The following is a 13,486-nucleotide window of genomic DNA, read 5'->3' as shown; positions in this document are numbered from 1 at the left end:
AAACATGCAAATATCTGGCAAATTTGCAAATAGATGTACACAAAGATCCTCTCTCTTAGGAAGAGATGCACAACAAGCTTCTATCTGTGTTCAGAGCATGTGTCAGCAGTCAGCTCATACAGAGCACAGCAATCTGAATCTGAGATCTTTTTATTTATTGATATAATTAAAGGAATAATTCCATATCATAGGGAATACACTTATTGGCTTTGTTGTGGAGAGTTACATGAGAAGATCAACAACACTCTCATGTCTGTACGGTAATTATAAAGTTAAAGCCAGCAGCCGGTTAGCTTAGCACAAGCTAAACTGTACAGGTCAGCACCTGTGTTATCTTTCAACAGAGCCGGGTTTGCTGTTTTCCCTTGTTTCCAGTCTTTGTGCTAAGCTAAACTAAGCAGCTTAGAATGGTCTTCTCATCTAATGCGAGTTCAGGGAGTGGGTGTATTTCCCACAGTGTTGAAAAGATACAAATTTCATTGTCCTTTGAGAATCGTTAAGTACATAGCGCCTGTATTGTGGGAAGCTATGATACATACGTAGCCAGACTCTTACCCACACACACACACACACACACACACACACACACACACACACACACACACACACACACACACACATTAGTGATTTTACCAGTGTTTTGTGTCGGCTAGACCTACGGAGGAAGGTCCTACAGTACGTGGGACTTCCTGTTTGCGACACACTTTTCCTGTTGTGGATGATATCCTCCTGAGCTCCTGACAGCTTGAACTCAATTATGACTTGTGGATTGAAAGGATCCAGACAGTGTCTGGCTTTTATGATGACACTCACTTTTCGTACATACTGAGTGAAATATTGAGGTCATTTGATTGTTCGTGCTCTTTTTCTTTTTCTTCTTTGACTCGGTCATGAAATATGCATTTACTGGCACAAAGAGTCCAAAAGAATTCAAAGCCATAATGCTCATGGGATACTGGGGCAGTGCAGCTTCCTCATTTTCTACATAACTGAAAAGGCTGATTGTTTTTTCCTTTCTGCAAGATGCTTTTGAAGGCAAGTGTGTAAAATACTGATTTAATTTGAATCTCTCTATCACGCTGTCTCTCTCTTAAAGCTTCCTTTGACTGCATCAAGAGGTCCCTTGCTCACATTTCAACTCACAGGCAGGATGTTAACACTGCCTCCTCCTTCCACTTGCTGCTGAGCCGAGGAGTCCCTGTCACTCAACCTTGCCACCTAGTGGAGCTCTGTCCCTCCTGGTCATCCGAGATCTTCCAGACAACTACCTCCCTCATCTGGGCAGATGCTCGCCCTGCAACACTTCCCACAGATCCCCTTTCCTCTCTGCCCGCTGAGGACAATACACCACTAACCAGCTTTGTACATTTCCAACCACCAGCTGGTAAAGGAAGCAGACCCTCCTCTCCAGCCTTAGGAACAGGACTTAAAGTGTCTGCTGGATCTTGGAGCAAGAGGCCCTCCCAATTAGCAGGTCACACAAAAATTGTTCTTTTACTGACCTTTGTGTCATATACACCCATGACCCATGGCTTCACGATAGAGTTAATGGTCTCATCCAACAAGAGGCAAATTGAGCCACATAGGAAAAGTCACACCCCATAAGAGACTGCACAATCAAGAGCAAAGCCAGATGGAACTAACATCAAATGGTACACTCGTTACAACGCTGCCACCGACAACACAAAATGGTAAGATTCAAAGAAAAAATACCGAGAAACAATTCTTTCATTGTCATTAAGGATCTTTTTATGAGTGAAAGAGGATTAAAGGTTTGGTCCACCTAGTCTGGGGCTGGACTGAGATGAGATTGGGCATTCAGGGACCTTTTACAATGACAAGGATGAAAACAAGTTTATGATCAAACCAGTAGAGTTTAATCACAACAGAGTATCTCAGATGTAACTCATGTTTTGTCTCTTGCAGACACTTTGTCAGGCCAGGAGGGCAAATACACCTCTCATAACTGGGAGTTCCTGGTGGCTGTTTTGGTCACAGCCATCTCTATCTCCATCCTCATCGCCCTTTTGGCCAAATGCCAGGTGGTTCGGCGTTACCTGGCCAGCTACAGGCACACACGGCTGAGCGAGACAGACACTGTCAGCCACTGTGACCAGTCAGGTTTGTTTTTTCCCCATAAAACATTTCTTAATATTACAAACCTTAGTTTTCTTTGTGCATTATGTAAAAATTCTGCTAGATTGTCTAAACCTCTTCCCCTTTGTTACACAAGAAGTGATGCATTTGATGTTTTATAGAGCTAGCGGCAGTATTAAACCTGGAGTCAATATCAGAACGCAGAAAAATAAACAGAAAACTCCATAAAAGAGCGAAGAGCGTGCCCTTGTTGCCAAATTCATGACAGCTTACAGTTAAGCTAAATGACATTATATATTAACAATCAAAGGTGTGACAGACCCCTTTTCAGATCCCCGTGGGCTTATGGATGATTTTAATGTCTTTCAGTTCATTGTTTTTGTTTTCCAGCTAATATATGCTGCTGATAAACTGACTGAAGCAGCACCAACTGGCAGACAGACAAAGTTAGCAACTAGCTGTAGACAAACTACTGTTATTACCTTTACAGCTTTATAAGGTGAGGTCAGTGTTGTGCTGCTCCCAAGTGGCCCAGAAATAACAATATCAGTAAGGGTGTGACTAACATCAAGAATAATAAATCATTCTGGTCATTATACATCTAACTGCAACTTCACGTAAACACATTTTTAAACAGCATAACCAAAAAAAAGAGAAAAAAAAAAAAAAAACATTTTACGTTAAAAACTACAATCAACAAAACTACAATTACTGTCTCTCATGGTAAAAACTACTCAGAAAATGTAAAAACAAATACGGAAAATGTGACAACCTCGATGCTGATTTGCTTTCAGACAGACTTTCAGCTTGTGAGATGATTAAACAACAGTCATTAAGAGCTCATTTGGGAGCACAATTTCTGTCAAACTTCATCTGATTACAGAAATCCATCACAGACTTCAGCTTTCAATCTCCTGTGACGTGCAGTTTTTCATCGTCAGTTACAATGGCATGCTGGACTCACCTTAAACGACTGCTGGTCCTGATACAGCACTACTCTTGTGTTTCTAGGCCTGGAGGTGGGATTTGCCATGCACAGCGGTCGTGCAGTGAACCCTCACTCTTTGTCTCCTGTGAGCGAGGAAGATGACGACGGCTTCATTGAGGACAACTACATCCCGGCCAGTGAGAGAGCGAGGGCTGAAAGAGCAGCGGAGAACATGGAGGACACAGAGGAGGAGATGGATGAAATTGAATTCACCACCGCTTAACAGGACTGTGTCTCTGCACCTGTGTAAACCCCTGAACCGCCAACTGCACTCCCAAGTTTTCTTTACTTTTCTGTGTTTTTGAGAAGGATCCATACTGTTGATCACAAAATGGGTACTTGGGAAACAGTGGTTAAGTCTAGCATGAAAATGTAAATACCAGTGGCTGAGAGCGTCTTCATTTTAAGACAGCACAGAATGACTTCATGCAAGGTGCATTATGACAGTGGTTCTCAGGATCCATGAAAGTGAATTTCAATTTCAAATTCAATTACTTAAGACAATGAATAGTCACTTTTGTCATGCATTATTTGTCAGCTCACTGACAGCAGTAACGGTGATGGTCACGATATGTTTCTTGGTTCGTGATAAGGAATCAAATTTTGTCCTGAAGCAGCAGACCTTTTTCTTCTTTATTAAAGAGTGAAAATGAGATCAAAGGGTCTTCTGTAAATATGAATATTAATCAATCACGTTTGTAACTGTGGACAGTTTGGATTAGTTGATTCAACAGCACAGGTTACTCACATGATCTCTGTGTGGTTTAGACAGATAAGCACAGTGCTGAATGTAAATCTGAACATTTCACTTTGCATTGTCATGTTTTGTCAGTGAAATGTAAGCGAAGGGGCAGATACAGTATGCATGGGTGCATAATAATGACTGAAGATCAGTTTGGCCTTTGCAGAGGGCTCTGAGTACTCTGAGTAGCAACTGAGCAACAAGAGGAATCTGCAAAGTGATGCTCTGCAGAGTGGTGACCATCTTTGCTTTGTAAGAGAGCTTTCAGACAGATCAATAGCTTTAGAAAGGAAAAAAGCCTCAAAGGAAATTTAAATGAATACCTTTACAACTATGCTGTTGCAGCATCACTGCACACTGGGATGTTTGCTAAAAGTACAGTGCACCTTGTACAGATATCTGAATGTTCTCAGAAAAGGTGCAACTGCTGCTACATAAAAAATGTAGGCTGCCTCAATTAAGGTAAAAGCATTAGCCTACTTGTAATGAGTTACTGTCCACCTGACTGCTATTTTTAGAATTCAGCACTCATCTACTTAAAATTCTATCACTTTGTGAATTACAGTGACCTTAATAAAAATCCACTTGTAGGTGAAACAGTGTCACCTGGACTGTTTGCACGGCTCAAGTCAATTTTCAATTGCAAACAATGGATGTGCTGTAACTTCTGAGGACTAGTTTCTTTATCATTTCGTCTTGACTGTCGTTTGCCTCATTGGCCACAAACTAGAAACATCACATTCACCTTTCTCTTTAAAGCTAACAACACGGGTATCAACAACAGTAATTAAGCTTGACACTGTGTCTCGAAAAGAGGCCTGAAGCCTGTGTGACCACCCAACTGATGAGAGCGGTCTGACAGGGCTGTGCGAGGCTGTCAGGCGAGGCTCCTACCCGGAAAACAGCGCGTCAAATTCACACGGACGAGCCGGAGCGAAACCGGAACAATAGCTGTTCTGCCTTCAAAATAATAGTACAGGATTTCAAATCGCTACAAATTGTGCAGGGGTTCAACTGCAGGATAACGTATTAAGCTGATAAAACGCAGTTGTATTAATCAATGGTGGGAGAAGAACTTAGGCAATCTAAGTAAAAAAGTACCAATACAACATTCAAGTACTAGTTCTGCATTCAAATAGAAGTATCAATTAAAAATAAAAGATGGATGGACATATGCAGACTGGCCCCTTTCAGAAGTTTTTATCGTAAGATGAAATAAAATGTTTGATTATTATTAGAAAGAAATTTAATACATGATTTTTAATTGTCAAGGCTGAACAAATTTAAAGTACTTTACTTTTATTATTTATTATAGTGGTTAAACATTTTAACATGAGAGGTACCTGGAAACTGTTATTCTCTGATATAACTGGGCTACTGGAGTAAAAGTAGAATATTCTGATCTCAAATATTGCAGTGTATTTAAAAGTACAGAGGTATTTGCAATAATGTACTGTAATGTGACATATCGACCGCACTTTTCATGTATTAATGTATAAGCAGTAGCCCACTTAATTCATTTCATCTGATTTATATACTGTGTATTTTCATCTATAGCGATGCAGTCTTTGACAAGAACTGATCAACTTATTTATGTAAAATCTGCTCTGCACAGTAAGATCGCTGTGAAGTAGATGTAGTGGAGTAAAAACAACAGTATTCCCCTTCCAAAAAAGGCAGGCTAGTGAAAAGTAAAACGCAGCCCAAATGGAATTAGTAAAGTTCACGTACTTTAAAGATAACTCAAATACAGTTGGTTAACACAGCTGATAATTATGGGTGACTTAAAGTAAATTCAATAAAATCACAGCAGCTATCCGCCGGAAGTCGTATGAGATTTACTGCAGCGAGCTTGATTGTGTCTCCGGAAAACCAGCGACTTCCAGTGAGACGCAACGACAGAAGAGAGTGGAGGGGAGGAGGAAGGAGGATGATGGGAGCGAGTCTTTCCCCCTGTAAGTGACCCACATCAGACCGTACACCCAAATATTACCCAGGATAGTTGTCACTCTCGAGGATTTTTCTCCGCCAAGATGTCGGCGTCGGCGATATTTATCCTCGACCTGAAGGGAAAGGTAAGTTTGTGGCGACTTGTTGTTGATAGGGGAAGTTGACAGTAAGAATATCAGCGAAGCACCTGCTACCAGAAAACAGTGCGTCCGCTCATAGAAAGCCCGGAAATTACACATAACTGAAGGATAATTTCATGTTTTATCGTTTCCTCTGTACATCATACGGTAGAATATTTCCATTTCCTCAGTCAGTGCTGTCACAGAGGTCAGGAAGAGGCTCGACTCGCCAAACCCGTTTCTCTCATGTCGAGTCTACACTGAGGGCTTGTTCCTGTGCAGCCATGCAGCCTTCAGTGTCTGAGATGTGTCCTCTTCCAAAGCGTCAAACTTTGCTTTTTTGCAGCCCCCAAAAGTTACCCCTTAAAAACTACAGAGGCCTGCATCATGTGAGAGGAACATCTGAACATATTGCCAAAATTACAGCACATTTTGAGAGACAAAACTGTATTTAAGACACTTTTAGGCCACAGTATCCAGAGCTGAAGCAGGTTTGATAAATGTTTACCTTTGTTTTTTTAATAAGCTGAAATGCCAAACGTTATCTGGTACCAGCCTCTGCTCCTTCTATCTCTATCATTTAGGGCTGCAGTGACTTTTTAAAAGTCAGCTAATCTGCAGATTGGGTTCTGGATTAATAGTTCAGTCTGTAAAATAGTGAAAACCGTTCATCACCCGCAGCTCAGAGGATGTCTTCAAACAGCTTGTTGTGCTCAGCCAACAGTCCCAAACCCAAAGACGAGCAGCGGACATTTCATCTGGCCGGCTGGAGCCACTGATTGCTTTCTGTTTAGAGGAGACTCTCAGAACAGTTGTTGATGCATTTTCCACACATGGTTTTCTGCTTTAATAGAGAGTAAATTGAATGTCTCGGTTTTGGACTGTTGGTTGGACATAACCGGAGGATCTGCAGAAGCCTAAGGAGCACATTTTCACAGTGATCTGACTGAGAAACTAATTGGCAGTTTAATTGATGGTGAAAATAGTTGCAGCCACACTGCAGTATCTTAAATGAATTTTTAGGTAAGCATTCAGCAGCGTGGAGTTAATGAAAAGAGGACACTGGATTTTTCTTTCAATCAGGCTTCACTTTTAAACCTCACAGGGTTAATTTATGTGAGGGCAAGAAAAGGAATAGCTGATGCTGAAGAAGCCTTATACCACATGATTGACAGCACCCATCAGGGAGACGGATCAGTCCCACACAGCCTGCATGTGTGATTGTACAGATTAAAGCTTTTCTCTTTTCTCTCTCTCTCCTATCTGTCCATCTCTGCCCCGGGGCTTCAGCCCTCTCCCTCCCTCTGTCCCGACCAGGCGGCGTCCTCCGTCCTCTGTGGCAGCAGAAAAATCGGCCGGTTTATTAAAAATCCACTAAACTAGGCGCCATGGTTGCAAATAATTGTACAGACAGGTTTTTAGACATAACTGAAAGCACAGGTGGAGCGGTCACGCCTCTCTAGACACAGCTGGCTACTAGAGGAGTCTCCACCTCTGCCCTTTACCTCCAGCCTTCCCAGTTGTAGCTTCTGGCCACTACACGCCACCCTGCTGACTGCTGGGACTGGCTATGCAGACTGAAATGTCAGACTATTGAAATCAGCATGTTCCCAGTGCTTCCCAGAAGACTTTTTTAGTAAGCGAGCGTGTTCAGGCCGAAGTTTGGGGTTGTCATGAGCTGCAGCACATTTCATCTTCACGGCGGTGCTCCCAGACGAGACACAGCTCTGTGGTACTCGGGCACAGCGCACATGGCCGCCGTTTAGCCTGGTTATCAGGTCAAAGTTTAGCTTGTTCAGTGTTTTGTTGCAGCTGTGATTGGGAAATGTTAGCATGCTAACACGCTGAACTCAGACAGTGAACATAGTAACAACCTCGCTGAGCTGCTGTCTGAAAAAGAGGCTCTGTGAGCGTGCTCAGCGTTAAATGGGTGCAATTGACAGGCCGAGTCAGTGGCGTCTTTTTGCATTCTGCCGTTCAATGTGCCATTATTTCATCTACAAGTAAGCTCCTGTTGACTCCCCAACAGCCCTCTCTCTCTCAGATATCATCATTATTATTCTGGGATGTTTTTCGCAGAGCGATAATGGACGTATGCTTTGAGAGTTAGCATCCCTTGGTGATTTTTAGGGCCACTGGCGGTTTGAACAGAAAGTAAAACAACAAAATTTGGGATTCTTCTACACTTATCAGACATTAATGGATCACCACAGTTACAAACTAAGCTGTACTACAGTAGGAAATGTCATTTTTTTAACCCTCTGCCTTTTTTCCATCTGTTTTTGCTGCTAAAACATGTTTTATTTTTGATTTAATCTTTTTTCTGTTGAAGTTTATCTTTTTTATAGAAACCCCTTTGAGCTACTTCTCACACACGAATGTCACCTTTGACTTAGATTTGAGGGAATGTAATGGAGGGATAGGTGCATGTAATAACATTTATAATAAGCATTCATAAATGCCAATACGACTTACCTGAATATGTTTTTCTCAGACAGTGCAGTGTCTTAACTTGGAAGTAATGCATTCGCAGTAGAATTTAATGAGACCTGGATTATTAAGTAGCCGCGCTCTGCTTTGGGGCATGGAATATGCTAACTGTTTGTGTGAGGTGTTCTGTTTGATGTGTTCTGCCTCTGCAGAGTTCAGCTGACACACATTTGAACCGACGTGACGTGACAATCACACGTAGACTCTTAGATATCTTAAAGGTGAAATATAGGCTTTTCTAAATCCTCACTGGGATTGTAGCTGCGACACAGCTGTGCGGTGAAAGGGTGAACCTCCCAACATCTCACTGTGCTTTTATCCTCACACACGGTTGTGAGTTGTAGAGTTGGCTGAATAAAATGACTCTCAACACATGTGGCTGATTGGCAAAAGAAGGTTAAACACACATCGATATATGGGGAGTGGGCAGTTGGAAACAGCTAAATGAGTAATAGAGCAGTCAGTAAAAAACCTGTCGTGGTCGTCACCGTAAATGTGTTTGATTTAATCTCAGGAGGTCACTGGAACACAGTGATAATGTTGCCTGATGAGTGATTTATGTGTCGTCTTAAGCAGAATTAACCATGTTTCTTTGCATCTAATTTCTGCCAACTCAAAAAAGGAAGCGTGTTTACTGCGCTGCTCGTCACGCCTGGGCCCCGACCTTTTTAACTGTAATGTGTTGGCGCTAATAGGCAGTGCTAGCGTTCTGCTTTTTATCCCTATGCTTTGCTCTTCAGGCCTTCATTTAGTGCAGCGTGTGTGCTGGATGCAGCTTTGTTTTTGCCTCTCTGCCTCTATTTTCTATCAGAGTTTGCTTTCAGAACTACAAAGTAAACCCCGTGGATACTTTTCCCGGGGCCTTCGGTATTGCAGCAAAGATCCGTCCAGAGCTCATTCTCTGTCTCCGGTGACCTCTGAACTCTTCGCTCTGTGGTTTCAGTCCACTCTCACAGAAGCTGAGCAGTGGCCTGTTCATATCCTTTTTTCTCGCCCAAATTACTTTACCTTCCTGCCATTTCCCTTTTTAAATTTCTTATTTCCTCCTGCCTTTGTTGTATCTGCCCCCACGTGACCCCTGTCCAGCAGACTCCTCTATGAAAGAAGGGGGAAGCTGTGTGTGTGTGTGTGTGTGTGTGTGTGTGTGTGTGTGTGTGTGTGTGTGTGTGTGTGTGTGTGTGTGTGTGTCATCTAGATCCCTCAAGCGTTGAAGCTTTGATCTCTTTCTTTACTTCACTCTGTGTGTCCGGACTCTAGCAAGACTGCTGAGTCATCTTGTGTGTGTGTGTGTGTGTGTGTGTATTTGTGTTTGTGTGTGTGGTTGTGTGTGCCTATGTTTGTTTCTATTACTATTTCTGTTATTAATCTACTGTTCACGTCTCTGTCCCAATGCCTGATAGCGATCAGAGCTTAAGTATGATGAAAGTAGTTTTAAGATATATTCAAATTCTGACATGTAACTGATGATGATCGTATCCGTCAGTTTTGGTGAATGTTATCTTGTCATCCACGGTTAATCCATGACTTCCTGTTTGCAGTGTAACTTGAGTTTTTAGTTCATCTTTTTGTTCTTTCGACATGTGTTGTCCTTTCTCTTGTGTGTGTGTCACTTTCAGTGTCCACAACGGAGTGTGATCCAACTGCATGTTTAGTCAATGTCAGTCTCTTAGATTCAAAGTAGGGGGCGTCTTTTCCAGACTCAGCAAGTTCCACTGACATTCAACCAATCAAATCCAGCTCGCTACATTTATAATCCCTCACCCACCTTTTGTTACAAACAGGTGCTTGCTCTTTTAAGAAGGTTGTTGGAAGCCATTATGGGAAATGCAGGAAGCAAAGATGCACATACAGATACACATAAGGGGAAGTGGTTTTATGGAAATAAGACCGACAATCTACGGTCTGTGTTCAGCCATGCTAGTGGCATTCAGTGCCATTAGCACTGAAGGTAAAATACATCTGAGGCTAAAAGGAATTAGTTTTGCAGATATTTGGTCTTACACCTGATGTTGGCCCTTGATAGAAGGTCAGGAGATCAGCAAAGTGGTTCACTCTGGGGGGGTTATGAATGTATGGACAGAGTTTCATGGCAGTCCATCTGGTAGTTGTTGAGACATTTCACTCAAAACCACAAAGGTCAACCTCAGAAGTCAGGGGAGCAAAAAAGTCACTCGGATTTTAGGATTCATTCAACAAATGTCCGTACAAAATATCATGACAGTTGATCCAATAGTTGTCGAGATAAGTTGAGTCTGAACCAAAGTGGTGGAACAGCCAACAGGCTGGCATTGCCGCCCATATAACCATGATGCTAGTACGGCTCAGGGATGTTGGGATTACACTGTACGTCCTCTAATCTTTGACCAGTATTTGCACTTGTGAAGTTTGGACACCCTTGTTTGCCGTCATTTCAAACCTGAGAATCACTCACAACTTGCACAAGTCTGCATAAGCTCCTGTTTGATGTGGAAAAGGTGAAATTCATCATTCATCCTCAGATATTCAAGATGGGAAACACAGTTTGCACATTTCTTGTGAGATGACCCTGCAGAATGATATCATACTCCTCCATGAGGTTGGGTTTTTTAGTCAGCCAGTGGTTCTTGAAGCATCTTTAAGCTTGACTGCTCAGCTTTGGTATCTCAGCCAAAAGCTATAAATATTTAATGACTGGGTAGAGCCTCTATAATAATGTCTGCTGCCTCCATATTCTGCTCTTCACATTATGGATCCAGGTGCTTATCTGCCGTAACTACATGGGGAACATGGACATGAATGAGATTGACCACTTTATGCCCATCCTGATGAAGACAGAAGAGGAGGCTGAGATGACACCGATGGTCAGCCATGGCTCCTCACACTTCCTGTGGATCAAACACAGCAACCTTTACTGTATCCGTTTGAGTTCATGTCTGAATAATGTTGAAAATGTGCCTTTACTGTCCTAAACTGAATGAATCCACCACAGTGGTCTAGTTTTTTTTATAGCATAGTAAACCTATGCAGCTGAGACCTGAGTGGCCTCTTCTGTCAGCTGTCTCCAGCTCCATGGGAAGTCCTGTGTTTCAGGTCTCTGCAGCAGGCAGCTTCTCAGCTTCTGTTTCGTCACACCATGTTTCACAGCCCGTTGAAAAATTGAACACAGATCGACTGTGATGTGTTATACACTGTATATCCTCCTTTCCTAGCATGAGATTGGCCAGTCAAACTTCCTTCCACATTATTAATTCAGCATGATATTGCTGTTGTGAGTAAGTTCTACTCCCAGTGCACTGCATTAGACAACTGAGCCATTTTACCTCCCTGTGGCCATGTTCTCAATTGCTTGCGACTGTGATGGGTTCTGCTAACGTTGGATGTCACTGCATTCATCTCTACCACCCACAGTGTCTAAAAGACGCACACTACGTGTCTCCATCTTGTGTGTGGCTCGTAACAATTTGCAGGTTGTTGTAGCTCAGATTTTGTGCCTGTCACGTAGATGTACAGTTATTTCTTAACAGTCTCTTCCAAAGTGGTGGCGATGACTAAGAAGAATGCCAACGCTGCTCTGGTGTACTCCTTTCTTTATAAAATCGTCCAGGTACGTTTCCTGACACTTCAAATCTGGAGCTTGTACTTGCTTTTCGTGTTCAAAACGTCATGTTATCCACCCGCCCAGGCTGGTTGAGCCATTGTTGAGTGATTTCCTCCACTTCAAACTTTGTTTAGGGATGCGTCTGCCTGTTTGTGTCTGCAGGTGTTTAAGGAGTACTTCAAGGAGCTTGAGGAGGAGAGTATCCGGGACAACTTTGTGACTGTGTACGAGCTGATGGACGAAGTGATGGACTTCGGTTTCCCTCAGACAACTGACAGCAAGATCCTACAAGAGTAAGAAAGCTATCACACAGCCTGTGTGGACGACTGTTTCCTCCATGAAATAAGAGGATTTGCTGTGTCTGCATCGTGTAAGACCTGATAATACGAGTGGTGCCAAATCTTTATGCCTTCACGCTTGTGTTTTCGGCCTGTCTGTCTGTCCCACCTATCGCGAAAGCGATATCTCAGGAACGCCTCGAGGGGATTTGTTGGACTTGAGGACGATCTGATTAGTCACTGTGACCGCACAGAACACATATTTGGCCATAACTCAATAATTTATGCGTTACTGATGACAGCATTTCACACAAATGTCTCATAGGACAAAATTAAGATGTGATGGCATGTCCAAAAGGTCAAAAGTCAGCTGGATTGGATGGATGTAAAGGCACTGTGACTTGTTGGCAGAGGCCAAGTTTCAAGTTTCAAACTCTCAAAGGCCACAATTGCTGCACTCCAGTCTGATTTTAATGTAACACATTAGCTCAAGTGGTACCCATATCATCCACCTGAACAAAACAGGAACGTTTGTCAGTGAGATAACAGCTTTGTATGTCACACAGTAAGTGACCTGCGTGGACGGGAGTAGGAGTACACGATGGCTCTGTTGTGTGCCAGTGGCTTATTTTTGTTTTTCATTCGACAAAGAAGCTGGTGACTTAAATGTGAATGACTGGCCGAACTTTATACAGTGAGTGAAATCAACTGAAGCAAGTGCTTTGTGTTCACAGTGCACACAGGGTTGTTTTGCTCCTCATTGCTCCTCAGAAAGGCATTTGTTTCCAGAGAAAAGCTCAGTGTTGGCTTGACAGTATCAGGGCAGCAGGGGTTCTGTATGCATATGATCAGCTTAGCCTCTAATCAGTGGTGAACCTTGCATGTGAAATGTTCATCGTTTATGGCAATAAGTGATATTTAATTGTGTGTGCCACTTGTGCACCAAGGCTTGGATGTACATGCGTTTGTACAGTATGTGTGTTTGGTGTCTGAATCGGGCTGATAATTACCAGGCTCCTATTGGCACTCAAGCACAATGACACCGTCAGCTGGACACACTCGAGACTCTCAGACAGAAAAGCACTGCGACACACAAAAGTGTCATTTCTCTTTTGTGTATGCACGCACACACACAGACAGCAGACACACACATTCACTGTGCCTCTCTGTCTGTGGGCCATTCTAGTTCTCTGACCTTTCCGTGTCCCAGGCACTGAAGAAACACACTTTTGTTTCACATTATAA

At 42.7% G+C, this 13,486-nt stretch overlaps 2 protein-coding genes across 2 annotated transcripts in view; both read left to right on the top strand.

Annotated features, from left to right (window-relative positions):
* Positions 1 to 1,843: 1,843 nt before the first annotated feature.
* On the top strand, positions 1,844 to 3,521 carry c4h1orf210 (chromosome 4 C1orf210 homolog). The gene is made up of 3 exons (XM_070960842.1): positions 1,844 to 1,853; positions 1,927 to 2,121; positions 3,109 to 3,521. The coding sequence occupies exons 1-3, from the start codon at positions 1,844 to 1,846 to the stop codon at positions 3,306 to 3,308; spliced, it is 405 nt and encodes a 134-aa protein (XP_070816943.1). The 3' UTR covers positions 3,309 to 3,521.
* Positions 3,522 to 5,721: 2,200 nt separating this feature from the next.
* The window catches only part of ap1m3 (adaptor related protein complex 1 subunit mu 3), a 26,029-nt gene continuing 18,264 nt past the window's right edge, over positions 5,722 to 13,486 (top strand). The window contains exons 1-4 of the mRNA XM_070961241.1: positions 5,722 to 5,902; positions 11,122 to 11,278; positions 11,902 to 11,969; positions 12,126 to 12,256. Coding sequence (XP_070817342.1) covers positions 5,861 to 5,902; positions 11,122 to 11,278; positions 11,902 to 11,969; positions 12,126 to 12,256 — 398 coding nt within the window. The 5' untranslated portion in view covers positions 5,722 to 5,860. The remainder of the gene's footprint in view (positions 5,903 to 11,121; positions 11,279 to 11,901; positions 11,970 to 12,125; positions 12,257 to 13,486) is intronic.

This window comes from Chaetodon trifascialis, chromosome 4, assembly GCF_039877785.1.
Source record: "Chaetodon trifascialis isolate fChaTrf1 chromosome 4, fChaTrf1.hap1, whole genome shotgun sequence".
NCBI classification, from domain to species: domain Eukaryota; kingdom Metazoa; phylum Chordata; class Actinopteri; order Chaetodontiformes; family Chaetodontidae; genus Chaetodon; species Chaetodon trifascialis.
This window is presented reverse-complemented; position numbering and strand designations above follow the sequence as displayed.